The sequence below is a fragment of the Anas platyrhynchos genome, chromosome 5 (assembly GCF_047663525.1).
Source record: "Anas platyrhynchos isolate ZD024472 breed Pekin duck chromosome 5, IASCAAS_PekinDuck_T2T, whole genome shotgun sequence".
Taxonomy (NCBI): domain Eukaryota; kingdom Metazoa; phylum Chordata; class Aves; order Anseriformes; family Anatidae; genus Anas; species Anas platyrhynchos.
The window spans coordinates 17790376-17817463 of record NC_092591.1 but is presented as its reverse complement, the minus strand read 5'-3'; the positions used below and the strand labels follow the sequence as shown (position 1 = coordinate 17817463).

The 27088-nt window shown below is 41.7% G+C and overlaps 1 protein-coding gene across 1 annotated transcript in view; it reads left to right on the top strand.

The window, feature by feature from the left end:
• Positions 1-7023: 7023 nt before the first annotated feature.
• Positions 7024-27088, top strand: part of KCNK13 (potassium two pore domain channel subfamily K member 13) — a 65238-nt gene continuing 45173 nt past the window's right edge. Inside the window, exon 1 of the mRNA XM_027458087.3 lies at positions 7024-7934. Within this exon, the coding sequence (XP_027313888.3) occupies positions 7592-7934 (343 nt within the window). The 5' untranslated portion in view covers positions 7024-7591. The remainder of the gene's footprint in view (positions 7935-27088) is intronic.

Sequence of the window (27088 nt, the reverse complement as noted above, 5' to 3'; positions counted from 1 at the left end):
AATCGCTATTTTGTAGACTGTTTACAAGCTCTCAGGAGCCAGGACAGATTTGAATGCTTCTTAATTGCTCTTAAAATTTCTTTTAGGCAGAATCCTTTAAAATTCTATTTTTATACCGTCCTAATTGTTTGTTTCATGTCTCTTACAATTTTCCTGTTTTCATTCCTATCTCACTTAATTCTGGTAAGTAGTTGAATCATATATAATACTATTTTTCTAGGAATTATCTAGAAAACTTCTGGATTTCAGAATTGTCTTTAGAAAATAGGAGCCCTAATATTCAGAAAGTGAAAGCAAAGGAGAAAACAGACAAATGAAATGTCTATTTTCAGACGCTGTTTTCATTCTGAAGACATACAACAGACTGATGTATGTAACTAGATTTGCCTGAGCACGTTAGACTATAGTCAGCTCCTGCTGAGAATGGATCTGTTCTGGTGCCCTTTCAAAATGAAGTGTTTTTCCTTACAACAATGCAAGAATTCATTGTTAATCCGTATCATTACATACTGGTGTAAATAACGTGCATACGTTTTTGCAGTGTTGCTAATAAGGCTGTAAAGGAGAAGGTAATGCTTTTAATTTTCCCCTGTAACTAAGTGGATAAAGTTGGTTAGGGTCTGATCAAACGGTTTTAATGGCTAATACAATAGGTTGTTTTCTAAAAGCTCAACTGACTGAACCCCCAGCCATACAAGGTTCTGTACTGATTTTATAAACCATCCATCACTGAGGTCATGGTGTGGAAGGGAAGCAAACTGCAGAGCTGCCAAACATCCAAGGAGGGATGAAGGTGAACAACTGAAAATCTGGTTTCATAGTTGTGCATCACTATTGGCCTGTATCGCTGTATCCTCTAATGTAACATGATAGTCCCAGTTTACTCCCTTCAGGGACAAAACAAGAAACTTGGTTGCTTGTGGTTTTAGAAAAGATTTAATCTGTCTGGAGCAACATAAGACTAGATTCTTACTGGAGTTGCGTAGTAAATTGATGGCCTAATTTTGGCCTAAAACAATGATACAGTGATCTAGCTATCTTTTTCACTGCTGCTGAGGTTAAATCCAGTACTATAAATATAAAAAGGCATGAAAGGTTCCATGTGGTTTGTTCCATGTTAGGTGTGCAAATGTGCAATGATATTATAGCTCCTTTAGTGGATTTTTTAGATGTGTCAATGTGCTTTTTCAGTAATGAGTAATATGTTAATTTCTTGTACTTTCTGCTGTTAAGACTTCCTATGATTTCAGTGTTTCAGCCTTTGAGTAATGTAAATACAAACAAATGTGAAGAAAGTAACAAATAACTGCACATAACATCCCAAGTAAATAAGCAAATACAGATGTAATGCCAAGAACTGAATACTGAGACCAGTAAACTCATGTAGTGTGCAGATACTTTCATATATCTTACCTACCCAATGCGCGTTTGAAAAAACTCAAATGGATTTTCATGTTCTTTACAATGCTAGATACCACCTAATTCCACAGATATTTCTATTCATATTGGTGAAGCTGATGAGATTTCACAGCTCTAGAATAAATCACTATGACCAAGGTTGTCAGAATTTCATCCACACACTGACATCAGCCCTACCATTTCCTTTCTTACCTCTGAATTTCCTTTAATCTGCCAACTATAACTGGCATCCTGAAGGACAAAAGCAAGAAACACGGTGAGAAGTATTGAAGATGCTAAATATGCCAAAATGAGCTCAGTAAGATCAGAGAAATAATTTCCTATTTTAATTTAGTCTTTATACCTTGGCTTTTTTCTTTTTTCCTTTCTCCTTTTTTTTTTTTTTTAATATATTGCCTTTTCAGCTTCATTCATCAAAATAGATTCTACTTACTCTTTTTCTAATTCCATTCTGACTATATACATGTTGATTCATGTGTCTAGGTTTCTCCCTTAACATGTAATTCACTACCATGCATAGTTCCAGTGCTAATTTGGGAATTTAATGTTTTGGTTTAGTTTACATGGTCTCTGGGAATTGTGTGTTGACCAGTTCTCTTTAATTTCTTCTAAATTGCCTGTTTTTTCAACTACTACTGTAACAGCTCCAGATCCTTTATTTGCATTTGATTTCTAACTGTCTGTATTTTAAAGTAAGTCATTAAAACAGCATCCTGCTTTGTGGAAGTCTTGACTATACTGAAACAAATAAGTTATGGCATTGATCATCTTCATTCATCATCTCTGCACTTGTGACTTCTCTTCTGTTCTTTTGGAAGTGGAAAGTGTAAAGCTGAAGTGATTGTTTTGGTGCTTTTTAAAAATCTATTTAATGAGAATATGCAAACTGTTACAATGCTACAAATAACATTATAGTCCACACTTCCTGAAAAATCCTCCATGGAAATGGCTGTAGAGATGCATCCTTCTCATGACACGTGTGACCCCATTTTGCTCTTTTTGAGGAAATATATTGTATTTTGAGTGTCTTGAATTCCTCTGAGTCCTACTTTCTTCCTTTATTGCTAGGCTATGGGTGGAAAATGGGTAAGCAAACAAACACTTTCTTGATTGGTTCTGTTATGCAGATTAAAAAAAGGTACTGCTTTTTCTTATGTATACCATGAAAAAGAGTCATATTTCTCTGGAGATATCACCAGTGAAAATCTTAATCTAGGACACAATATTCCAATACAGCTTTCTAACACCATTCTCATGCCTTTTGTTCACAGTAAGCTAAACATCTAGACACTTCCTTGTTCTATAGTTTCATTGCAATGGTATATATGTGGGTAAAGGAAGAACTTTAAGTCATCGATTTCAAAAAACAAAACAAACAAAAAAAACAACACACACAACACACCTTTTTGTTGTTTTCTTCTTTTTTGATGCTTTTATCTCTGCAAGGGAAGGAAGCCATCATATACTAGTAAAAGGAATGCAAACCTGTAGGGTTGTCCATTGCTCTGCCCACGGTAGAGTCAACTTCTTTTGTTCTCACCAAACATTGGTTTTTCTTACAAATATTGTCTTAAAGTAAGATGAAGGCAGCTTCTTCTAGTCAACTGAGATCAGAGGAGGCAGCTCCCAGGCATGCAGGCATAGGTCGAGGAAGATACGAATATTACCCGATCTCCAGACCTTGCTTTTACAAAGTGCATTCCATCTGGATAAAGCTCATCTCCGTGTACAGTTACAGCCTAGGCGTTTCCTTATGTTGACTAAAGTTTGCTCCCATGTCGTGCAAACGTTAGATGTGGGTTACAGCTTCACAAGATGTAGAAGGAAAAGCAGTAGGAGGAACTTGAAGGAAGGCTGCTGAAGTCCTGTAAGAGACAGCCTGGTGCTTTGAAAGCCCCAGAGGAAGATGAGTGGCATGCTTATGCATGAGTAGCTTGGGAAAAGCTACTTCACTGCAGATAATAAAAGTAGAAGGGGAAAAAAAAAAAAGCATAACCACTGGTCTTGTTACACAGAAATGAGAGACAAAATATATTACACAGCAGATGTACTGCAGGCACAGAAAACTGTGAAATGACTTTTCCAATTATGTGCCTATAGATGTGGAAACAAAAAAAAAAAAAGAAAAAGGCATAAACAAAGAAAAACCTGCTCTGAATGGTGTTGGTTTGTTATGTGGTTTAGAAAACCAAGCTATCAACTTTTTTTTTTTTTTTTTACCTGTTGAGCTGAGAGAAGTTAAGCAGCATGCAACTGTAAATTGGTTTCCAGAAGTGGTAGTAGTTTTTGAGATCTCTTGAGGAGTCCCTTGTAGGGACCATGAAGTCCTGAATCTCTCTTTCACTCACAATAGCAAAATTTAATCTTCAAATAAAAATATCCTCTCTAGGGTATGCTCAAAGTATAAATGAAATAGTCATCTCTAAGAAGTCTAGAATATGATTTTAATAACTAGCATAGAAGCAGATTCAGTGGTCTTTCTGCATTGTGAGATAAGCAAATAGACGGGTAAAGGCAAGACGTGACATTCCTTACTTTGAGTTCAGTAGAACTCTACCACAGATGTAATCTCTTTGGAAATCTTAACAGTGGAACAGGCACGTTGAAAAGTTTAGCCTATTCTAAATGCCCAAAACGTTGCACATTTATGAAGGGTTTCTATGTTTGTTTTTGTTTTGTTGTTGTTTTTGTCTGATTGATTTTTTTTTTTCCCAGATTGCTTTGTTAATTTCAAGATTATTAAGTTTTGGAAGAAACTTCATTGTGTATAAAACTTGCTTGGAAGTAAATTGCTTTCTCAAAGGCTTCTCCAAAGACAAGCAGTGCATTTCAGTTAAGCATACCAGTTTATGACTTCCAAATGTGATAAATGCTTAATTAAAAATATACCATCAGCGAGATAGAGAAACCAAATCTCTTTGTGAGTCTTCCAAGTTATTTGTTGACACGTTAATAATAGCTCTGTTCTGATCAGACGTTTATTAGTAATCATTATTAGGGAGGGCTGAGAGACCTGGGTCTGTTCAGCCTTGAGAACAGAAGACGGAGAGGAGATCTTATCGATGTCTATAAATACCTGAAGTGTGGGAGATAAAGGGATATGGCCAACCTCTTTTCAGGGGTTTGTGGGGACAGACAAGGAGTAATGGCCACAAGATAGAGCATAGGACATTCTGCACCAACGTGCGAAAAAAATTCTTCAGGGTGAGGGTGACAGAGCACTGGGACTGAGCAACTGAGGTTGTGGAGTCCCCTTCTCTGGAGATACTCAAGACCCATCTGGATGCCTACCTGGCCAACCTGCTGTAGGAAACCTGCTTTGGCAGGGGGGTTGGACCCGATGGTCTCTGCAGGTCCCTTCCAACCCCTACAATTCTGTCATTCTGTGATTATTAGGGTACTCAGTGACTGCATCTTTCTTATTTACTGGGTTATCATTTAACAATATCAATAGAAACAGAAAATACATTGATTTTTTTCTACTATTTGCAATTGTGCTCAACCTCACTACCACCAATCCCTTTGTCCCTAAAAACATGCACAGGAAAACAAACAAACAAACAAACAATGGAACTGTGTTCTTGTGGTTCTGACGTGTAAGGCAAACATAGAAAATTTCCTGATGACAATACCACAAGTGAAACATGCTGAGGTTAATGGCAATGCATTCAGTGTTCAGGCTCAAAAGGTGTTAATTTGGGTTTAGGGTTCATTTAAATATCACCAATATGTTTAAACATTTTTCTTCACCTGAAACTAAAAAATACCTTATGCCAGTGAACACACTTCATTTCTTTATTCAACCATGCTTAAATGCTCTGGATGAGCAACTACGTCTACACTGTGCATGCTCTTATGCTCAGATTTTTCTAGCTGTCTACACAACAGCGATGGGATTAGTGACCTTTATACAAGAAAGTATTATTTAGAGTAAGTACCTTAATTAGAAACAGGGGAAGTAAAGGAAGAAAAGGGAGCTTAAAACAATAAAAGGTACCATACCTGTGGTATTTGCCAGCCAGTTTTTCATTTTCCACTTCAGGATTCCAGTCAATATAATCTCAAATTTGTTCTATCCCTGAATAGGAAGCATTAATAAGATGATTTCTCAAGAGATTAAATCACTGCACATCCTTTGTAATGCTTTAGCTTGGTGAAGATCAGATTTGACAAATTAGGATCACTTGCAATTTTTGATGCCCCGTGACAGTTGTATGCTTCATTGTTTCTCAGGAACATGCCAGATGTTCTGTACCTGTATTAACAGTCACACTCGTGCCACACATAAAACCAACACAAAAACTATTTCACACTAAAAAAAAAAAAAAAAAAAAAAAAAAAAAAAAAAGTAACAGTAAGAACTCTAAAACCCTGGATATTTTTCCTTGGGTAACGTGATTGTTTTTCACATTCCTGTAGCAATCACAGTGACATCATGGTTACAACAGGTGAAGGCTTGTGTGCCCATTGTGCTAATCCAAGCCACCAAAGAACAGCTTTGATGGAAAGAAGCTTCAGAGCAGGTTGAGGGCGCTCTCTGCAAGAGAACTGGTGTAGATCCATCTTCTTTCTCACTGTTAAAGCAGGGGATAAAGGTTTTGTTTTGTTTTGTTTTTCTTCTAATAGAAGCTGTCAATAATTTTAAAGATAGAGCAGCCTTTTTAATGGAAGTATGTGGTTACCTTTGCACATGGCACACAGTCTGGTTAGTCTGACTGGCATCTAAGTCGTCTTTTTTGGCTGTTCAATATCTTCCAGCTTTGCTGCTAATTTTAATTGCCATATGCCAGTGTATGTTGAAGAGGAACGAAGAGGGAACAAAACCACAACATAATGTGTTACGTTTCACCTACGAATAACAATAAACAGGAAAAACAAAGAGGAAGCATGAGTCTCATTCATCCTCATCTGCTGGTTTGCTATGTGGTGTGGGAATTGACTTGGCTCCCCTCCCTGCCGTGCTGGCCAAGCAGATCCCCTGCCATGCCATCCTTGGTGATCCTCTCTTGAAAACCAGCGAGGAGTTGCACACACTCAGCCTGCAGGACTCAGCCCCGTGCCTGAGATGCAAGCACATGTCAGGCTACGAGATGGCCGGTGGCTCTCACACTAAGTGTTCTTTATTTGACATTCAGGGGGATTGACATTAAGGGGATAATTATTAAGAATATCTTCGTTCCCGTTGCATTTTTGCCGCAACATAATTAATAGAAGGGAGTGGGGAATGTTGCAGTAGTACCTCTATAACCTACTTTCTAAAATAAAATGTGTGTAACGTGTCTTTCACCGGAAGGGAAAAGCGTTTATGTATGAATCTGTTGTACGGAGCTGAATTCTAACCCCCGATCTTTTCAAGTAGAACTCAGCACTGTGTTAATTGCCGGATATCGCTGACTTCAGCTTTTTCTTTTCACAGTAACTTATCTTGCCAGAAAGTTTCCACCGAGGGCGCCTCGTGGCCGCACGCAGCCCGGCCGCGGCACCTGCCTCACGCCCAGCGCCGGGAGCGGAGCCGATAACGCCGGGCGGAGGGGAGAGAGCGCCAGACCCGCAAAGAAAGCGGTGCCCTCTCTTGGCAACGAGCAGGAACTCCTCCTGCGCTGTGCCACAACCGCGCCGGAGCCCTCGCACCTGACGGCGCCCAGCCGCCGAGCCGCCCGGCTCTGCCACGGCGCTCTGAGGGAGGGCGAGGAGCCCTCGGTGCCGCCTCGGCTGAGGGCAGCTGCCCTCGGGGCGCCGGCTCCTCACATGGCAGCGCCCCGGGGCGGCGGGGCGAGCCGAGCTGCCGCTGCCCCCGCCGGGCCCGCCTCAACCCCCCCGGCGGCGGGCGGGCGGGCAGGAGGCGCTTGGCGGTGCCTGTCCCTGCGCCCCTCTCCGACGTGCTCGGGGCGGGGGAAGGAAGGGGATATGAAACTCGCCCAGACGGCGGCCGCGGGGGCGGCCCGAGGGGGCTGAGGGGCTCCGCGGGACGGCACGGCACGGGACGGGACGGGACGGGACGGGGCGGGGAGGAGGGGACGGGACGGGACGGGACGGGACGGGGCGGCCGGTGGCCACTGCCGGGACGCCCCGAGCCCTCGTCCCCGCTCAGGCGTGGCGGGCGGCGCCGCCGTGATGCCGGGCGGCGGCCGCGGGAGGGCCCCGAGGTAGGGCCGGTGGCGCCCGGCGGAGGATGGCGTGCGGCGGCGGCGGCGGCTGCTGCTCCAGCGCGGGCCGCCTGAACGCGGACAACGCGCGGTTCCTCCTGCTGGCGGTGCTGATCGTGCTGTACATGCTGTGCGGCGCCGCCGTCTTCTCGGCCATCGAGCTGCCCACCGAGCGGCAGGCCAAGGAGCGCTGGGAGGAGCGGCTGGAGAACTTCACCCAGCGCCACAACCTCAGCCGCGCCGAGCTCCGCCACTTCCTCCGCGAGTACGAGGAGGCCACCGTGGCCGGCATCCGCGTCGATGACATCCGGCCCCGGTGGGATTTCACCGGCGCCTTCTACTTCGTGGGCACCGTCGTTTCCACCATCGGTGAGTGCCCGGACTCGACGGGGTCCCGGGGTGGGGGTGCCGCCGTCGTGGCGGTGCCCGCGGTGGAGGGGAGCCCCCGGGCTGTGCTCGCCTCCCCGGGGGGACGGGGGAGCCTCGGGATGCGGGGACAGGGACAGACTCCGGGGATCACCGCTCACACCCGAAGCCGAAAGGTTTTGAAGAGCCGCCACGGCATCCCGAATGTTGCAGCGTCTTACTGGAGCGAGTCAGCGGTCCGGAGCTGGGGAGGGTCGGTAGGCAGCGAGCTCTGAAGGGACTTTGCTGCTGGGCTCATCTTTTACACAACCAAAGTCCTGAAACCGGCCCTGCGGTGCCCAGCTGGCAGCTGTAGAGCTGGGAAGGTTGGGTTTCAAAGCACCCAGCTCTCCGTCGCGCTGGCTTTCCGTGGCAGAGGCAACAGGTCGGTGGGCACTGCCTGCTTCTTGGTGAACAAACCCGAGTTTATCCGGGCTGAAGGAGCTGCAGGGGAAGGTGATACTGAACAGAAATTCAGGGGGGCTGAGAAGAGTACATGAAGATGGAAAGGGACAGAGCCGGGAACTGACATCAGTGCCCCGGGGAGCCTGTGGGTGTCATCAGAAAGGCTGCGTTAGCTGCTGTGGGCAGCCAAGAGCCCCGGAGAAACGAAGCTTGCTGTAGTGAAAGACAGTCAATGTTCTGTGCATTTACCACTGTGATAAATGGGGTCACTATGTCTTAGTAATGGGATTTCCAATTCAAATCAGTTTCACTCCACATGGGAAACACACTGAGGAATGATTATGTAATTACTAAGGGCAATTTTTCAAGAAATCACCATTAACACTTGCTCCCTGAACACGGGCTTTGAGATGTCTTGCTTTATGTTGGACCTGCGAGCTGTCCGTCAGTTTGTTGAACACCTGATGCTTCCCAGCAGTTCTACTGATTCCCCAGCACCAAGTTTCTTAGGTCTTAAGTTCATTTTGTGATGACAGGTGTCATTGGGCTGGTTTTACATTACCTCAGGGCATTAAGGTTTGGGTGTTTTGTGTCCTTAGACCTGGAGAAGTCTGTTTAAATGTTCTGCTGAACTGGTGCTTTAAAGTAACATAACATTGATAAAACCATTTCTGAGAACTGATACTGTTTGTTTGCGATCGTAACATCTCCATTCAGGTGTGTTCCCTGTATGATCAAAATATGGTGTTGATCCTAACCTTTGCTACTGCCATAAAATCACAGGAAACAGAGCTGGGAACAGATCTCCAAAGTTCACTAGGTCCACCTCTGTTCCTAGAGGAGGTATCTTGTGTGCAGTTACTTTCCTGATAGACATTTGTCCAAGCTGATGTTTTGAACCTGCAATGCTGGAGATTCCACAGCTTCCACAAGGAATCCAGCCTAGTGTGTTATCATCCTCACTGGAAAAAAAAGTTTTTCCTGATGTCTGCCTTACTGCAGTTTAGTGACTTTCCTAATTTTGGTCTTATCCTCAGACACAGAGAATGGCCTCTTAGGTACTCTAAAGACTGTCGTGTGTCCCTTCAGTCTTTTCTCAATTTAGAAAGCCACAATATTATAAAACCCCTTTGCAGTGATAGAGTTAATTTTTACCTGTAATAACTGATGCCAGTAGTTCTTAATGTTAATATTTATCTTACATGAATGAGATTGTTAGAGGGAGAAGAGTATCTGTGGTCTTATTAGCTGTAATTACTTACAAGCACAAATATCCACTTAGTCACTCATACGTCCTGGTAATTTCATTGGTTTGCTGATTTCTGTTGCCCACAATTGAGAACTCAATCAGCATTTCTGCAGAAAATGCCCTGGAGAACCCTTTTTCCTTCAGATGGTCTGTAGTCTATGAAGATTTACATCCTACCCCTTCTTTTGACTTGACATTTCTCATTTTTAGTTGTATCAATAGTATCACTTTCTCAGTTTTATCAACAGCATCATTCTTTCTTAATCTGGTCAGTAGCATTGCATGTTTTCAGTCTTATCAATGTCATCACTCTTCCTTAATCTCCTCAGTAGCGTGGCTGCTCTGTGAGGCTGCTGGTGTGTTTCAGCTCTTTATCTTAGTGCGTGCCGCAGGCTGGGCTCTCTGGATGGTCACAAGACGATGGTGACTTGGCCACATCCCTGGGGCCACACCATGCAGGACCATTCTCCCACATGCCCTGCAAGTGTGTTTGATTTTATCAACCATATCATGGCTCATCCTAACACTAGATTGTGTTATATGTCTCTGATCAAAGGTTTTGCTCTCTTCTTGACCCTTTCTGAATGGTCTGCATTTCTTTCATGCCCCAGTAGAGTGCCCCCAAATCAATGTATTAGCTCCAGCTGTGACCTTACTAGTCTGAGGAAAGTGGAAAAATTATGGCTTGTGTTTTTTATTCTATCCTTCTGGTGGCCACATACATTTCTACAGCTAAGTAAAGTTTGGTGCCTTCAGTTAAAGACGCTTTTTCAGGAATTGGTGTTTTTATGACATACTCCCTGTCCACAGTCAGTAATACATACTGGTGTCAAAGGTTTTGATTTACCAGGTAAACTGTTGTCAAAGAAGCAGTCTTCTGTTTCTCTTATAAACTTTATCTTTTATATTTTTTTCTCTTCCACATGGTGGCAATTGTTTTGCTACCGTACTCAAATAAATGTATTTCTTCTGCAGTAAATAAGGGAAACCTAACCACTTTGATACACTGCTAAAGCATCACTGAAGTGTTACTGCTAGTATCAACTGCCTACCTGTACTTTAGCTTGAAAGATTTGCCATCATGTATTTTGGGTTCTGAGAGGAAAGAAGAGAGGTTTACAGTATCTAAGGGGATAGTACTGTATTTTTAATTAAGATTCACATAAGATGTCTGTCACACAGATATCATACTGCGATATCAGTGTGTGGAGTCAAGAGGTTGAAACAAAATATACCAACTCTTTTCATTTGTCAAGAAAATACAAAGCTAAACTAATAAAAAAATGTCCTTTTTTCAGTTTAATAATCTAGAGTTTGTTCTGTCAAAGGATGTATTCATATCAATTCTAAGCCTGTAATTCCTAATTTTGATGTGTCTTTTGCTTAATGTGATCCAGCATTAGGCCCTGAAGCTACCTATGTAGTGGAAACAACAGAGGCATAAGAAGGCAGCCACAAGCACCCGCCCAACTGGCAGATTACCTAGTTTTGCCAGGAGGTCATCCCAGGGAATAAGATGGGGTCAAAGCCCCTTCATCCCATGAAGGCAGTTGCCTAACTCTAACCTATGGGGTGGAGCCTACCTGTGTAGGATCATAGAAGCACAGAATATCCCAAGTTGGAAGGGACCCGCAAGTCCAATGCCTGGCTCCACACAGGGCCAAGTCTGTAGCAAAATCCTTCATACACCCCCTTTGTTTTCCAGGTTAGTTCGTCTGTTTGGCACATAATGCACCAGCATTTGGTAGGCTCCGGATGCTCAGCAGTGCCGGACTGTAAGGTTATGACTGTCAGAAGGCACTCTGATACCTAAGCTCTGTGGTACTTTGGGAAAGCAGTGCCTCCAGGAGTTAGGGAGATGATGCCCAGGTGCTTGAAGAGCTATGGATTGGATTGCTGCTTGTCTTTCGCGATAGACACCTCGGCACCCTCTATTCTGCTTGAAATAGGTGGATGCAGCTGCCCAGAGGGTTAACATAATGGGGTATGTGCAGCATATAGGTCCTTCTCATATAGGCTCTTCTCTGCTTTTTGAAACCACTGAAAAACACAGTTACTGACTTCAGCTGCATCAAATGAAGGACTTATCATTACTGCCTCCATATCTCATGTACATCTGTATTTCTGTGAATAACTTCACAAAATTGAAAGGACTTTGTTTCCTTTTTAAAAACAAACAAACAAAACCTGTCCTCATCCCAGGCAGTATCATGGTTTTGATTAAAAGTGTTTTATTTTTAACTCTAAATGATGTGAAATGTGTCTTGTCACAAAGGCATAGCCTAAAGAAAGTAACTCATCAAACTGACATATGATGTAGTGTATGTGTGGTGTTTGACCAGGCTCACAGCAAATGAGGTATTTTTTCCTCCTGTTGAAACAGAATTTCTTGTATTTCAGTTTGTGCCCATTGCCTCTTGTCTTTTCTGTGTGAACTGCTTATAAATAGTGAGGCAGAGGAGGAAGTTATATCATTTTCACAAAACTAGGTACATTTTGTGGAGAAATTGCCGTAACTTGCGTCCTTTGTGCCAGAAGCTGCTGCGTGTTGCTCTGGAGGTGCACAGCCTTGGTGCAAGGTGAGAAAAGAGGTTTGTCCCCCTGCTGCCTTACCTGAGGCCCAGGAGCCAACATGTGCTGGCAGAAGGGTGGGCTTCGTGCAGTAGAGAGCAAGGGGCAACCAGGTGGTGCTGTGTGCGAAAGGGGGCACGGGGAGTCAGGGCGTCTCCTCTGAGCACCTAGAGGGGGCTGGGAGGGGAACATTGCTGGCTAACTGGGAGGAACCCCCACGGCAGGGCTGTTCCCTGGCAAGGCAGCCACGCTGCCCATCGAGCAGAGGAAGGAGTGCTCCAGGTGCCAGACAAAGTGCTGGTATCCTCGTTTTTGCCTGTGTAAACGCAGCACCTACTGCTGAGGGGAGTTACATCTGGGGGGGAACCAAATGGAGGGGGAGGAATAACGCCCAACAAAACACCAAGGTCATTAAGATAGAGAACTGGGCTACTGTTTGTAGCCTCAGATTGCCCTGTTTTTACCATCCTTTGGGTGAGCAAAGGGTGGCGGCTGCAACGAGTGCCCCCCCGGTGGCCGAGGGCCTGGTGTCACAGAGACCAAGGGACAGGCCGTTACCCAACCGAACCCGATCTGCATGTTGGAACTTGTACAACACAAGGTACATTGTTCTGCTGGCTGATGTTATTCTTTAAATTCTGTTTATGCTGCAAGCAGCCCTAATAATTCAAAACAGTGGCCTGCTCTAGCCACTGGGCCGTGACCGAGACTCAGTAATCCCAGGTGGGACAATGCGGTAAGCTCACAGGAGCCAGTGTTTTCTTTTCTTTAAGTTCATTCAGGTTCTGGATGTTTCGCGTCATAGATTCTGGAGTACTTTTTCTTCTTGGTGAGCTGGTACTAGGCTAAGTTTGTTTTTCTGTTCATAAAGTCTGTTGTGGTTCTTGTCCCTGAATGTCAGTTGAACTTGTCCCTGAATGTCATGAACTTCAGAAGACATCATCTGACCCTGAATCCTGTCTGAATGTAAACCCTTACACATTTTCTTTTAAAGAGATCCCTCTTCTCCTTATAAACAGTGGCATATGGCTGCTATGTAAAAGCATTATGTTTAAAATTCTGCCACAAGAAGAGAGTTTGGGTTTCAGTTCCCTGCTTTGTCCCCTCGCATAGCCTGGCTATTCTTGCTGAGGGTGTAGCCCACATGCGGTTCACCTGTGTTTAGTGGAGGGTGATGTATATATAGCTCAGTTTTCTCGATCTTTACTGACTCTGAGATCCTTTTCACCAAGGTTGCTGTCAGTAATGGAGACTCCTATGAATAACTTTGTGCTGTGGGGACTGTTTCAGGTGCCCTTCTGAAGTTTTGAAGTTCTCCCAGTCATGACATACAGAACTAGTGTGCAAGGACTGGATTACACTCCTGGAGCCACTGAGCCTCTGAGTCCCTTTCTGGATGTAAAGTGCTTTTTGTCATCTTGCCATACTCATCAGCAGAAGTATTGCACCAGGCTGCTTAGGTTCTCCTTCAGATTAAAACCAAACCAAACCAAACCATTTAAAAATATATAAAACATTTAGTTCCAACAAGCTCTGTTAAAGGTAACAAATGATTTCCCTGCTTTCCTCTATTGTAGAGCTGCCTGAAGGATGAGAATGCCCCAAATATCAACGCAGGTTATGGCTACTTGAGTTAGTATGACACCCACTTTCTCTTTCCCTTTGAATCTACCATATCCTGCAGTCTCTGACTTGAAAAGCATATCCCACTTACACCCTGTAAATGTAGAATACGGGGAACTGAATGTCATGTCTGATGTCCTTTTCCTGTCAGCATACGTTAAAAATAGTAATTAGTTTCAGAATCACAGAAAATTTTCCATGATGGCAAAAGGTAGGTATTCAAAGATCTCAGACTTTCAGTGTAGAAAACCTGGCATTGCGATAAGCAGAAATAGTAGAGGAAGGGCTTCATAAAAGTGTTATTGCAGTAATTAATGTATTAGTAAGTATATGATGATAATTAGAAATGAAAAGTGTGTCTGGCTAAGTAAGATTAAGCAAGGAGATGATATTTAGATTTTCTTTGAAATATTTCACAAATGCAAAAGAACCAAAATGCAAAAAAAATTGTCACACTGATCATTTTGGAGGCTGTTATTTTCTGAAGGTATTGAAACAATCCTACTGGCCTTTGTTGTGTAAATAGAGCAGACCATTTTTTTTTCTTTTGTTTTTCAAATAATACTGCATTTGCATTAAGGAGTGCAAAGAGGATTTTAATTAAATATTAAAAAACTCACTTAATTAATTTCTTAAAAATGGACCTACTAAAGAAAGGAACAACTAAGTTTGCCCAGTGCCAAGAAGAGGAAACAGCAGCCAAAAAGATGAAATTAGAAGCAGCAAAAAACAAGGAGGTTTATTTGACATGCAGGCAACTGGTAGAGTGAAAAAAAGGGAAGAATCTTTCTTCTATCTCATCCTGATACTTTAATAAGAAAGTGTTTTGTTTTGTTTTGTTTTGTTTTGTTTTTCTCTACTGTATATAAAAAGGCTTTCATTAGTTGTAGGTCATCTTTAAAAATGCATTCTAATGCTTCTGATCTGATAGCTCTAAGAACCTGAACGATGTGTGCTCTTAGAGGATGACTACAAGACTGATTCCCTTCCTTTGGGCTTGAGGGGAAAGTTCAGGAAAGGCATGTCTAGAGCTAAAGGCTCTTCACTTTACATTCCCATCCTTCATCTCTCTCTCTGATCCGTGTTTGCCAATACGGAGATCTTAGGCTAAAGCTTAGGGAAGATGCAAGCAAACTGAGGTAGTTTATTTGCTTTACAGAGATTACCAAGTAGTCCTAAATTTACTTAACTGTTATTTGGTTCTAGAACTGCACCTGTTTGTGTAACTAGTACATTCCCCACCTCTGAAGGACCTATTTGCCCAAGTTAGTGATTGGTTCACTGTAATAGTTACTGATGAATATACAACAGATCTGTATAAAGCAAAGATGTAAAAAGAAATAGGAAAAGGAGAATGGTGGTTACCACGACAGAATGACCATCAGTCTATACGCAGAACAAAGCAGAAATTTTTAAGTTAAGCAAACCATGCAATAGGAAAGAAGTATGAAATTAAATTAATCTGGAATTTCTTTTTTGTGACATTTGAAAACAAGATCTAAAAAACCACAGGAGTGGTAGCCTAGCACATTTGCTCTTGGACAGAGGTTAAAACAAAAGGTTAAACCACACAAGAGTAACCCACAAGATTAGGAAAAGGCCAGGTGACTTCTCCTGTGTACATTTTATTATTTCTCTTAGTGTCAGAGTCTTCAAGTGATCTTCAAGTCATCCAACTTTTCAGTATATATCTTAACTAGGTCAGATGAATTAATGTGTCCTAATATGTCTGTTTCTCTTCCCTGACCAGAAAAAAAAGCTGAGGTTCCAAATGCAAAAGTTGATAATGATACTAACAGCATTGAAAATTAGGTGAAATAAATCCCACCCTAGCAATCTGATGATGGGCACCCAGAAAGCAGCAGAATCAAGACACTGACTGTTAATTTCTCTGCCACAGATTCCCTCTCCCTTAAAATAGATCAGTAAATATTTAAGAGCACTCTGAAATCCACAGATGCAATCATTATATCAGCAATTCTCTTTCAGGAAGGTTGGAATGAGGCTTTTTGTCCAGGGCATAGAGCTTGATCATAATGGAGGATTTATTTTATCTATTCACAAGTTTATATGCTGGGAGATTAGCAAAAATTCTCTTACAAGTTTTTCAAACATAAATGCAATTTAAGAGGAAACCCTCTCAATTTGTCTCTAACTTTGCTGTGGTGTAAATGTAGAAGGCAGCTTCTGTGACCACAAAGTGGCAGAGTTCATTAATCTTTAGAGGAGAAGGAGAAAGAGAAAACCAGGGGATTTCAAGAGCAAAAGTTTTAATAACTCAGAGACTTGCAGCAAACAATCTCAGAGGAACCAAAACTAAAGAAAAATTAGGTTAAGGCAGGCTAGCAGTCACTCTGACAAAAGTTACTAATGATGCTGGCTCAAATAATCCACATGTAGAAAGAGGACAAGAGCTGTAGTGAAAGACCAGCATGTTTAAATTTTCAGTTAGTTACAGATTTCAAACTATATTTCAATCAGAAGGAAGCATACAGGAAATGGTCATGTGGCCACGATGAAATAGGGTAGGGCCCAGTTGGACACGGTATTCTTTGAACAGTTTTCACTGGATCCCTGTAAGAATAGAAGCATGTATCAAATGGGGCTCTGCAGGGGCCTTCCTGCAGTCCAGAATTGCTGCTATGCCAGTGGAAAAATAAATCACATTGAAATGTATGAAGAAGCTTGCAGTGTTATGTTTCCACTATATTCTTTTCTGGGAAGCATTATCCAGAAAACAGTTTTCATGTTTGGCTGCTGTACTTCCAGAAATAGGGTCTAGAAGGAAGCACTTGGTATGACCAGGCATCTAGAAAACAGAACTTATGCCAAAACTGGAAGAAATCAAGGAATTTGAATAGCTGAGAGAAGAGAATTTGTGTGGAAGAACACAATATGTGAAAATCTGATGCAAGATGGATTTAATACTCTGTTCTCTAAGTGCACAGCAGCTAGAAAAAAAAGTTAATGGGGCTTAAATTACAACACTGCCAGTTCAGGTTACACACAAGAAAAAGTCTAACACTGACTATAAAGTGAACAAGTTGTGCAGTCTCTCTGGGACTGCCATAGAGAATCCAGCACTGTAGTCCTTGAAAGCAGGTTAACCAGACATCCCTGGTGGCATCCCAAGAATGACACTAGAAACTTTAATTCTGTCACTGGGCAGTGAATGGACAAGATGACCTTTTTATGCTCCTGCCAGAGCTTTTTTTTTTTTTTTTTTTTTTTCCCCAGGTTCTGTCATAGTATATTCCTTATCCCCATTAGCCTCCAAAAATAAAGATTATGTGTTCAGCACCCTGCATATAAAAGTTTGTTCTTCGGCAGTTTTCCCTTGTATTTTTAGGATGCAGATAAGAAGCATTTTGTGACAAATTTACAGGGAAAATATAGATTTAAAAAAAAAATTGTTAAACCCTCAGGAAATGAAAGCAGGATTTTAATATTAGAACGAAACAGGCTTTGACAAGTGCAATTGTGTTACCCTACTTAGTATATATCTCAAATTAAATAAACTTTAAAACAGCCTAAAATAGAACTGATCATGCACTGAGAAGCACTTAATTAAAGCAGTGAAATCAGATACAACAATATCTTTACTGCTGTTAGAGTGAAAAGAGAAAAATGGATGAAAAGAGATTAATCAAAGCCACAGCTTAATATAAACAGATCTTTACTTTGAAGAACTTGGTCCTGTAAGGAGCTAAGTACTTTGCTGGAAGATGCTCTTCTGTCAGCTGTAATTAAGCCTACCTCCTTCTGTAGTGTTATATATATCCCTATGACTTAGAGACAAAGAGGAAAGTACGATTGTTCTTATTCAACTGGAATAAGCTGGAGAATTAAAGCAATGAAATGATACTTAAACTGAGCAGTGGGTATCTCCCTCTGTGCCCTCCACTGCTCCTTGCATCTCCCACTTGTTCTAAAGAGAGACCTTGCAAAACACACCACTGTTCACTTGCAGTGCTTCCCTGCAGAAAGCAGAGGAGGGAAGGAAAAGGAGGAAGGGTGGCTGTGCACACCCAGACCTCACCTTCACGTAGGGGTGGGGCATGGCTGGGGCCACGGCTGAGTGTTTGGGTTTTAGAGTGGTTTTGGGTAATGCTGGAGAGGAGAGGAGAGGAGAGGAGAGGAGAGGAGAGGAGAGGAGAGGAGAGGAGAGGAGAGGAGAGGAGAGGAGAGGAGAGGAGAGGAGAGGAGAGGAGAGGAGAGGAGAGGAGAGGAGAGGAGAGGAGAGGAGAGGAGAGGAGAGGAGAGGAGAGGAGAGGAGAGGAGAGGAGAGGAGAGGATTGAGACATTTGGGAAAGCTAAAACTATATCCTCTTTAAATGATGCAAAACTTCGGGCCCTACATGAGTTTGTAACTGGATCAGATCCTAGAAGTTTAAAACATTTGTAATTTGCTTCTGAACTCACCTGGATGTTTTTGATGGCAATATTCTCCTTATGAAGAGCCTAACTAGCAAACTCCCTGAAGGGGACACTGGATAGTGCTGTGGAGCATGAACTCTGCAAGACTAAAGCAAAAGATTTAAATCTGCAGAGCAAAATTTCCTAAGTACTAAAGCTATGCCTCAGGGAAATGGGATTTTTGACATGGAGGAACTCATCTGAACTGCTCCCGGCAGTATCTGTTACAGGTACTGACTGCTGTGTAATGGGTGGTTCTCTCGAGGCTGCCTACCTTGTTGTTCAAAAACTCTCCTCCATGTGTTCATCCAGACCAAATACAATAAAACCTGCAGGTATACATGCAAGGAGAGATGGACAACTTCACTCACAGCATATGGGAACATCAAACCATGTATCTGAACATGTTTAATATCTTGAGGTACTCCAAAGAGTTCAGCACATTTGCAAAGAATAAGAAAATCTCCCTGGGTTATGTAGTCCACTTGCCTGACTGAGAAGGGATGCCTCTCTTAAAGACCTGAGGTTTTGGCTTTGTGCAAAACACTTTCCAGTGTAATGGTGAGCCCTTATTAAATTGCTCATTATATGGTGACATGAAAAAAATAGGTATCAAAACAAGGAGTAAATCTGCATAATTTTCTAAGCCAGAAGTTTGCCGAGGAGTGTGCAGGCTGAGCTGGAGATTAATTCTACTTGTTGGAGCACACAGCAAACGAGAGCTTTCTGACTGGAGTGGTGACACATGCGATACTGTGTTTTCCTATTTCCTGGAGAGAAAATTACTTTTTTAATTGAAAGTAAAAGCCTAATCAGAGCTGAGAACATTAGACATGCTATGAAGTGGGATAAGTTGGATGGAGAAAAGAAAAACACCAATTTAAACCAACTACTTGCTGGTTATGGGTGCTGTCTTAATTTGTGCAATGGATGAGTGCTAAGAGTAGGGCAGGACCATGTATACCTAACAGTGAGACAGTATTGACTGAAAATAAGTGATTAAAAATGGTCAGCTCAAATAATGTTTTATATAATAGCTATTAATAGAAAATAGTTCCTTGAACTTGGATCAGACCACTTATATAAAGAAGCATATACATATTTTGCTATTGGAAATTTGTAATTAAATGAATGCTGGGGAGGAGGGTTGCAAACTCTAATTCCAATATCAGCTGACTCAACGAATTTTAGAATAGTTTAGTCAATTTATAAAATACTGCAAATAAAGGCTTTGATGACTGTTTATCATTACTCATATGAATAGTTCCGCCTACTACAGCGGAATTATTTCTGCTGATAAACTGAAGCATTTGTTCAGATAGTTGATGCATGAACAGTTAATACTTTAAAGCCTTTTCAAAGCAGTATAAAATACTTGAAAATAAAATTGTTTCAATGGTAAAACTGGAAAAAAAAATATGCCTGCACAGGCTTCTTTGAAATATTATTATATATCTTAGATTGCTGGGGAAAAAAATTAGGTTTATAAGGTAGGGATTTTTTTTTTTAAAGCATTGATGTGGCTTAAGGGTTCTACTGAATTCACAGTGCCATCCCTGTTGGAGGGCTATAGCTTGTGGAAGCATTTCAGTTTTCTTGACTTGTGAAAATCAATATACCGGAAGGTGGTGTTGATTGTAAATATAGCCCAGGCTTCTTGCAACCTCAAACCAATTCTGCGTTTGAGGTGGTTTTGTTCTCACAATAAGAATGTTAATAAGATTCTTAATGTGTTTCTATCCACACAGGGGAAGTGTGACACTTTTTAGTAGAAAGCTATTCTGTTGAAAATCTGATAGTCCTCAGTCATTAGGAAGAAAAGGAAATGGGAAGTACTTATTGCTTCACTTTTAGAACATTGTAAAAAAAAAAAAGCAAAAAAGTAGTAAGAGGTGATAAAACATTGAATACAAATGTACCAAAGTAAACTAAAAAAAGTTTTCTATTTTAAGCATGTATTTGCATCCATTTTATACTTTTTCAACACTTCTTTTGCAGTAGTCAGAACTTCACAGCAACAGCTGTGCAGCGCTCTTACTAAAAAAGACTGTTCCTTGTGTGCATCTGTACTTGTGATTCTCTTATTCATGTCAGCAACGTATATGTAGCCTATACACACAGCTGAGCTTTGCTGCTTCCCATGATAATGAATTCTGTGCTCTTAAGCACACACATCAAGTTAATAACATAGTCAAGCTCAAACATCTTAAAGCTGGTTGGAGCAAAACGGTTGTGTTCCAAAAGATGCTTTGAAAATGACAAGATGTTGAAATTCAGTTAGAAGCAGAAACTGAATGTTTTATGAAGTTATTTCTACCAAAATATAAATGGGGTAGTGCTGTTGGGACAGAACCTTCTCTTTAAATGAAACTTTTTTTTTTTTTTATTCCCTCCTTTTGTTGTTCTCCCTACATCCCATCTCTTTTCCATTCTCTATATGCTCTGCAGTGGCACTGTGGTGCTGTTTGTTGTCAGAAAAATTATATTCTGTAATGGCAAATTTCTCTCTTTTTGTAAGCAGGAGTTAATTTTGTTATACAGGCTGCCCTTCCTCCTTTCATCTTTTATGTATAATGCTTTAAGTAGGAATTTTCATCTGTCCAGAGAACCGGTCTGCATCACCCACCTGTGGCTGTAGTATTCCTGTTTCACAGAGTAAGCAGCGACAAGCCCGGTTTGTAGCATGATGAGAAAGTTCTTAAGACTGTCCTATGTGCTTCAGTGAGTAATGTTGGCTGTTCCTGCCTCTAAAATGCCATTTCAACACAAATGTGAACATCATTGTGCTGTTAGAGACACTGCATTCCAGATGAGCTGTAAGCCAAATCCCCATATTATTAAAACTGCCCTGGTACCCCCTGTAAGAGTTCAGTCTTGCCCATATTTCAGTGGGGATGGACGATTTCAGAACAGGGACATAAAAGGAATTCTCCCCACATTTACAGCCGACATGCTGTTCTGACTGTTGCCTCATCCCCCATGTGTTTTTTGTAATTTGCGATTATATTCTGTCACAAACTTGTTTCATGACAGAATTGCTATCGTTCAGTGCCATGACAAGACATCACTATACAATCTAAAAAAATCATTTTGGAAGGATTTTTTTTTCACAAGTTAGTAGTATTTTATGTATAAATGGATGAATAAAACATTTACTCTGAGGGTCAGATTTTGGTCCCATTAATGACAGATTCAAGGCTCCCTACATTTGTTCATTTCAATTTCTTTCTTTGGAATCCAAAGGAGCAGAGGAATAGAAGGTGGCATGTAACAATTTTGTCAAAACTAGATAGTAAATGCTTTGTAATTTATGCAGCAGGGGATGGATTACTGCTTTGCAAATTGTCCTTTGATATGAGAAATGCTCCTGTTAGCAGTGCTTTTTCTCTGATGCTTCCCCCAGAAAGAATTATCTCCCGCTTAGAGAGCAGATTCAGGGGAGTACTGGAAAAAGCAAATTAGCGGGATGAGGTTTTACTGCAGAAACTTTGGAACTGTTTTCCTGATGTGTTTAGAGTTGATCATGTAAATAACAAGGTAGGTGAGTCTGCAATCAGTTTAAAAGCTGTCTTTTGCAGTGTTACTTCTATACAGTTTGTAAAGTGTTTGTCTACTCACATCAAGGGCAAAATACTGGTTTTTGGAAAAGCATTTTATTTAGTCTACAAGCCTATGTCATATCTTGGAGAGGCTGTTACACTGAAGGGCAGATTATTTTAAGATTCATTTTTATCTTACCAGTGTTCAAGGGACTAAATTCAACGTTTTACAGAAGCTGCCTGCAAAGCCTTTTCACCCTAAAGAAAACATTGTCATGACTCAAAATACACAGAAAACAGATCTGCTCTGTTTACTAGGTGATTTTACAGTCATGTCTCAGAACAGACTTGCACTTTAAAAATCAAATTTTGCCCCCATTGAATAAAAAAAATAAAAAATACCATTCATTAGTGCTAGTTTATGTATTTTCTCTTCCTAAAGTTCTTTGTCATTAATTCTGAGGGTCATTAACCCAAATGACTGCATCAGAAAAGAAGATGGAAATCCTACTTTTAATCTGCTCAAGGGAAGATCTGCAGTCAGCTGGGTATTGACACTGCTTAAAGCAGATGCATGGGGAGCAAGCAGCAGATGTGAGGAGAGGGCTGCCAGGGGAAGTGATCATGGCAGTTGCAGAGAAAAAGGGGCTCACTGTGGAGGGCCAGTGGGGAAGCAGGTGAGGATCACGGACTTAGAGTCACCAGCTGAGCTTCAGCAGCAGCATGGGTACTCCATCCCCCTTGCTCCAACACAGTTATCCAGCTGTCTTCTGGTGGCACTGAATACTACCCATACCAAATGCCCTGTCCCTCATTTGCAGATATTACAGATGTTTTGAAGACACAAGTCTGGCTAAAGAGCATGCTTAATATTGACATCTGTCTTTTTAACAATGGAGCTATGCTCCAAAATCTTTTGGCTTGCATGTTCCTGGACTGTCTGCTATAATGAGCCCTAAAATAGATCTTGTTGTTTGTACTTGACAATTACTGCATAACACTGGTGCTTCCTCCTACAACTGATAACTGGCATGTCTGTAGCTCCTGAAAAGCAAAGACCTTTAACATAATGAAAGGATCTGTTTGGTTTGTGTCTATCCATTTCTTCCACACATGGAATGCCTGTTTTTCTTTGCACCACTTCAGTGGGAAGCACTGAAAACATACATAGAAGATATAGTCACTTGGAGTAGCTACAGTTAGTGTTTTCTTTCACATGGGGTAAGGGCTTAAAGTTTGTTTAGCCTCATCCTAAAATGAGATGTGCTCCTAATCTCAGAGCACAGACATTCAAACTTCACATATAGTTATCAACAGGGATGAGATCTGTCAAGTGACCATTTGAAGAATTCCCTGAACAAGAAACTAACATGAACCAGAAACCTAAATAGAGTGAAAATGATCTCGCCCTCTATACATAGCCTCCGTCTTCCTCAGCTTCAGCCTGGCAGTCCTGTTCCGAACCTCTGGTAGTTTGCCAGCACGCTGGGAGCCTTCCTAAGTATTTTAAAAGTTATATGGATTTGTGCACAATTCTTGCTGCAGAGATTTAGATCCCATACATGTAGCTATGGCTGTGCCCAGTGCCACTGGTGGCAGGAAGTTCTCCTGCAGGATAAGGAGGTCTGAGGCAGTGATGCTGGTATTTTAGAAATCACCAAAGTTGACTGAGGAGAGGGCAGAGCAAGTGCGTTAACTGTCACCGAGCCTGCACACGTTGGGGGCATTTTTTCTCCAAATCTCTTGTGCTGTCATAGGTGGAATTCAAAGCTGTTCTGATTGAGTGGGATCCCTGGGGTGATCCTGCTGCCAGTCACCCCCCACCCCAGCTGCTCAGGAGAAAGTACCCAAGGTGGAGCAAGCTCTCTGAGTCTCTAGGGTATAACTGGCCCCTCTGTCCATACTAGAGTAAATCAAATACTGGCTAGAATAAATAACTTAAAATAGCTTTTTTGATCTATGGTGTGTTTGTTGTTTTTTTTCTTAGAGCAATGCATTATATCAGCAGCATTTCCAATTGCAAACAGATCATTTTTTCCATGACAGAACGTGTTGCACAAGAAGGAAGTAGTAGGGAGTAGCCCAAATCTAGCATGAAAATGAACATCTCTGGAGCATACAAAAATATCAGCTCAGTTTCTGATGTGTTTATTTGCTGCTAGAGCTGTGAGATACAACAGGCTCCTACCTAGAATTTCCTTCCTGGCAGATAAAAGTGGGAGCACTGGCAAGCATTTACAGTCCTGACAAAATCATGTCAGCTCTTGATATAATGAGTAACTAACAAAAAGTGTGAAACGCTTAAGTATTAGTTTGAGATATCTTAGTGTTGACATAGAATCAACACTTGATTGGCATAGAGAAAAGGGAAAGCAAGAAATTTGGGTAAAAATTAGAGCCACTCTGATGAGACTTCTGAGCTGAGTCCTGCTGCTGGTGCTGGCCGCGATGCTGGTGCAGCTGGCTGCAGCTGGGCGCTGTGCTGCTCAGGGGCTGGCGTGTGCCTTGCTGCAGTGCTAGGAAGAGTGGGTGACCCAGCTGTAAGCTGAAATAGCTGTGGAAGGAAGGAATAAATGTGAGGGGCTGTGAATTTACAGGAAAGCTGTAGGTATCCACAGAAGGAGAGTCTCATCTGAAATATTAAAATCACATCAGTTTCTTTCATCTTGAATGGAATTTCATCACCAAATACATTCTCTTTTTTCTCCCCCATCTTGTTTTGACTGTTATCCTACCTATTGACTGGAGCCAGTCCCAAATTCTGTAACTGGAAAAACTAAAACCTCATACTTGACTGATTCCTGTGATTTCTTTAGAAGAAAGATGCTCTTAGCAAAGCATTGTGTAGAAACCTTTATCTCATACTGGCTGCTCTGAGAGCCTCCTGCAGGCAGGGGCATGGGATCTGTCTTACTGGACCACAGCATCAGGCCCACCAGTCCAACTCTGTCATAGCATAATAATGCCTCATGTAGCAGAGGAAGGGCTTGTTTTCTGCAAGAATATATTCTTCCTCACTCTTCCTTTCTATTCTGCATGTCTTTTTTTTCTTTTTTTTTTTTTCTTCCATGTATTGCCTCGTGGGCCCTGGCCCAAGGTTCTGATCTTATGCCAAAATCATGGAGAGCAGATAACCAGCTGTGAGGAGGTGGATATTAAGGGGCAAATCTCTTCCTGACTGCAGCAGAATATCAGCTTCTGACCAGGAATAATGAGTATTCCTCTTTATCTGAGCTCTTGTAAATTCAAACACGTGCTCATCTGCCCATTAGCAATAAATCAGGACTGTAGGATAATTCAGAATTACAGACTAAATTGTACAATGAAAATGTGTTTCTTAGCAGAACTGTTTACAAAACAAATGCTCAACTTTATTAAGAAAGGAGTTAGCTGGAAATTGGTCATTGGCCCACCAGACACTTGAGCTCTGGAACTGTCCCAGGACACGGCTTTAGTGCTTGGTTACATTTCCAGAGTGCAGCATGCAATAAAAGTGTGTTTGAAGGAGTTCGGGGAAGCAGGTGACCTGCTGGATCTAGATCAGGCTCAGGATTTCTGTTATACAGGAGATGCCATTTGCATGAGACTCCAAAAGTTTCCATAGATAATATACAAATTTGTCTGCAGGAACACATTTTTCTCCTCCTCATTTTTCCAAGCAACATGAAGCAGCCATGTCTGAACTGTCAGGGATTCTGTACACTTCCAGGTGCACCAGGGACTCCACTTGCTGGACCTAAAAAGGGTGTTTGCTTTGGGGTGACCAGTTACCTGTCATGGGGTAGCCCGTGCAGTGGAGACGTCTCACAGCCACACACGTGGAAGCCAGGCTGCTCAGCAAGATGGCTTCTCAATTGTCAGAACCCTCTTTCTGTTTTGGGAAAAATATGTCAAAACCAAAATGTTTCTGTGAACCACTTGGGTTTGATGCTTTGTTATTTCCCCATGAAAAAATGTTTTGTCAGAAAATTCCTACTTAATTCCACTACACAGAAACAATTAGAATACAAGAAATTTTCTTTCTTTGTTCCCTTATTGTTTTTATTTTTTACAGATATTCTATTTTTAAAATTAGAAATGAACTGAGTATCTGGCAACAAGGGCTTTTTTTCGGTTCAAGTAACTATTATGGGACTTGGTAAAAAGTCAGCGTGTTCTGCCTGGTGAAGTTAGCTACAGTGGCCAACAGAACTTTGCTTGAATCCAGAGAAAACAAACAAACTTTTTTTGTTCCACAGAGGATGTCAGAAACCTCTGCCCTTACTACAGGGCCAAATTCAAAGTTTCTTTGGCAAAACCACTACAGTGCTAATGGACGTGAACAGAAGAAAGTGAACAGGGCCCTCCTCTCCTTTTCTGAGGCTCTTGTGCTTATAGGGCTCTGGCTCGGTGATCAGATAACTCAGATCAGCGGTAAAACATGGATTTAGACTCCTCACTTTAGGCAACTTGGTCTGAGTCCATGACAGAACTTCACAGGGTCCCCAAGTTTTCAGGAACTATATACTACTTTTTCTAAATTACTTATCGCCCACAGAATCCTGAGGCGTTTGAAGTCTTTTGTAGACTTCACTTGCAAGAAGCATCCCATGAGACATAAGTTATGTAGACATTTCAGGTCGTTGTTTTCGACTGCCACTTAATTAAAATGTTGAAGTGGAATAATTTTGCTGATGAGCGCACCAGGCAGCAGTGAGACAGAAAGGCAGGAAAAGTTAAGATTACAACGTTGTGTTAACAAGTGAGAAAGGAAGGTTAAGTGGGTATAACAACCTTCACCGATAAGCTTTGTGTTAGATGCAAATATAATTGGTTGTCATTATTTCATTAATTAGGAGGTGAACAGAGGACCTATAGATAGAGAGAAGAAGCAAAAGGCTCAATTACATAAAAAAAAAAAAAAAAAAAAAAAAAAAACAATTTCCAAGTACTTATAATATCAGGGATTTCAAAAGAATGGGAAAGATTTTTAACTGTAGAATCTTCAGACGGGACTACTGATTTTCTAACAATGTCTTGTCCTTAGTTCTTGCCCTTTCAGAGGACATCCAGAGAAGTAACATAATGTTTTGTTTTCTAAAATCATGGATTTGGTTTTGGCCAAATAGAAGCAGTTACAGCGTGGTTTTTAATTTCAGAATTTTGTATCTAACACGGAAAATGTAGTGCTTACAACAGTCCAGTCAGAGAAGTGAATCCCCTTCATAGCCTCTCTGGGTCTTGGTGTTTGTTTTGGGGCCCAGTAAAGCTGTGGGGTCTGATGACAGCAGCAGACACTGCTACAGATGGTTTCATTGGTATGCTTTGTCCACATT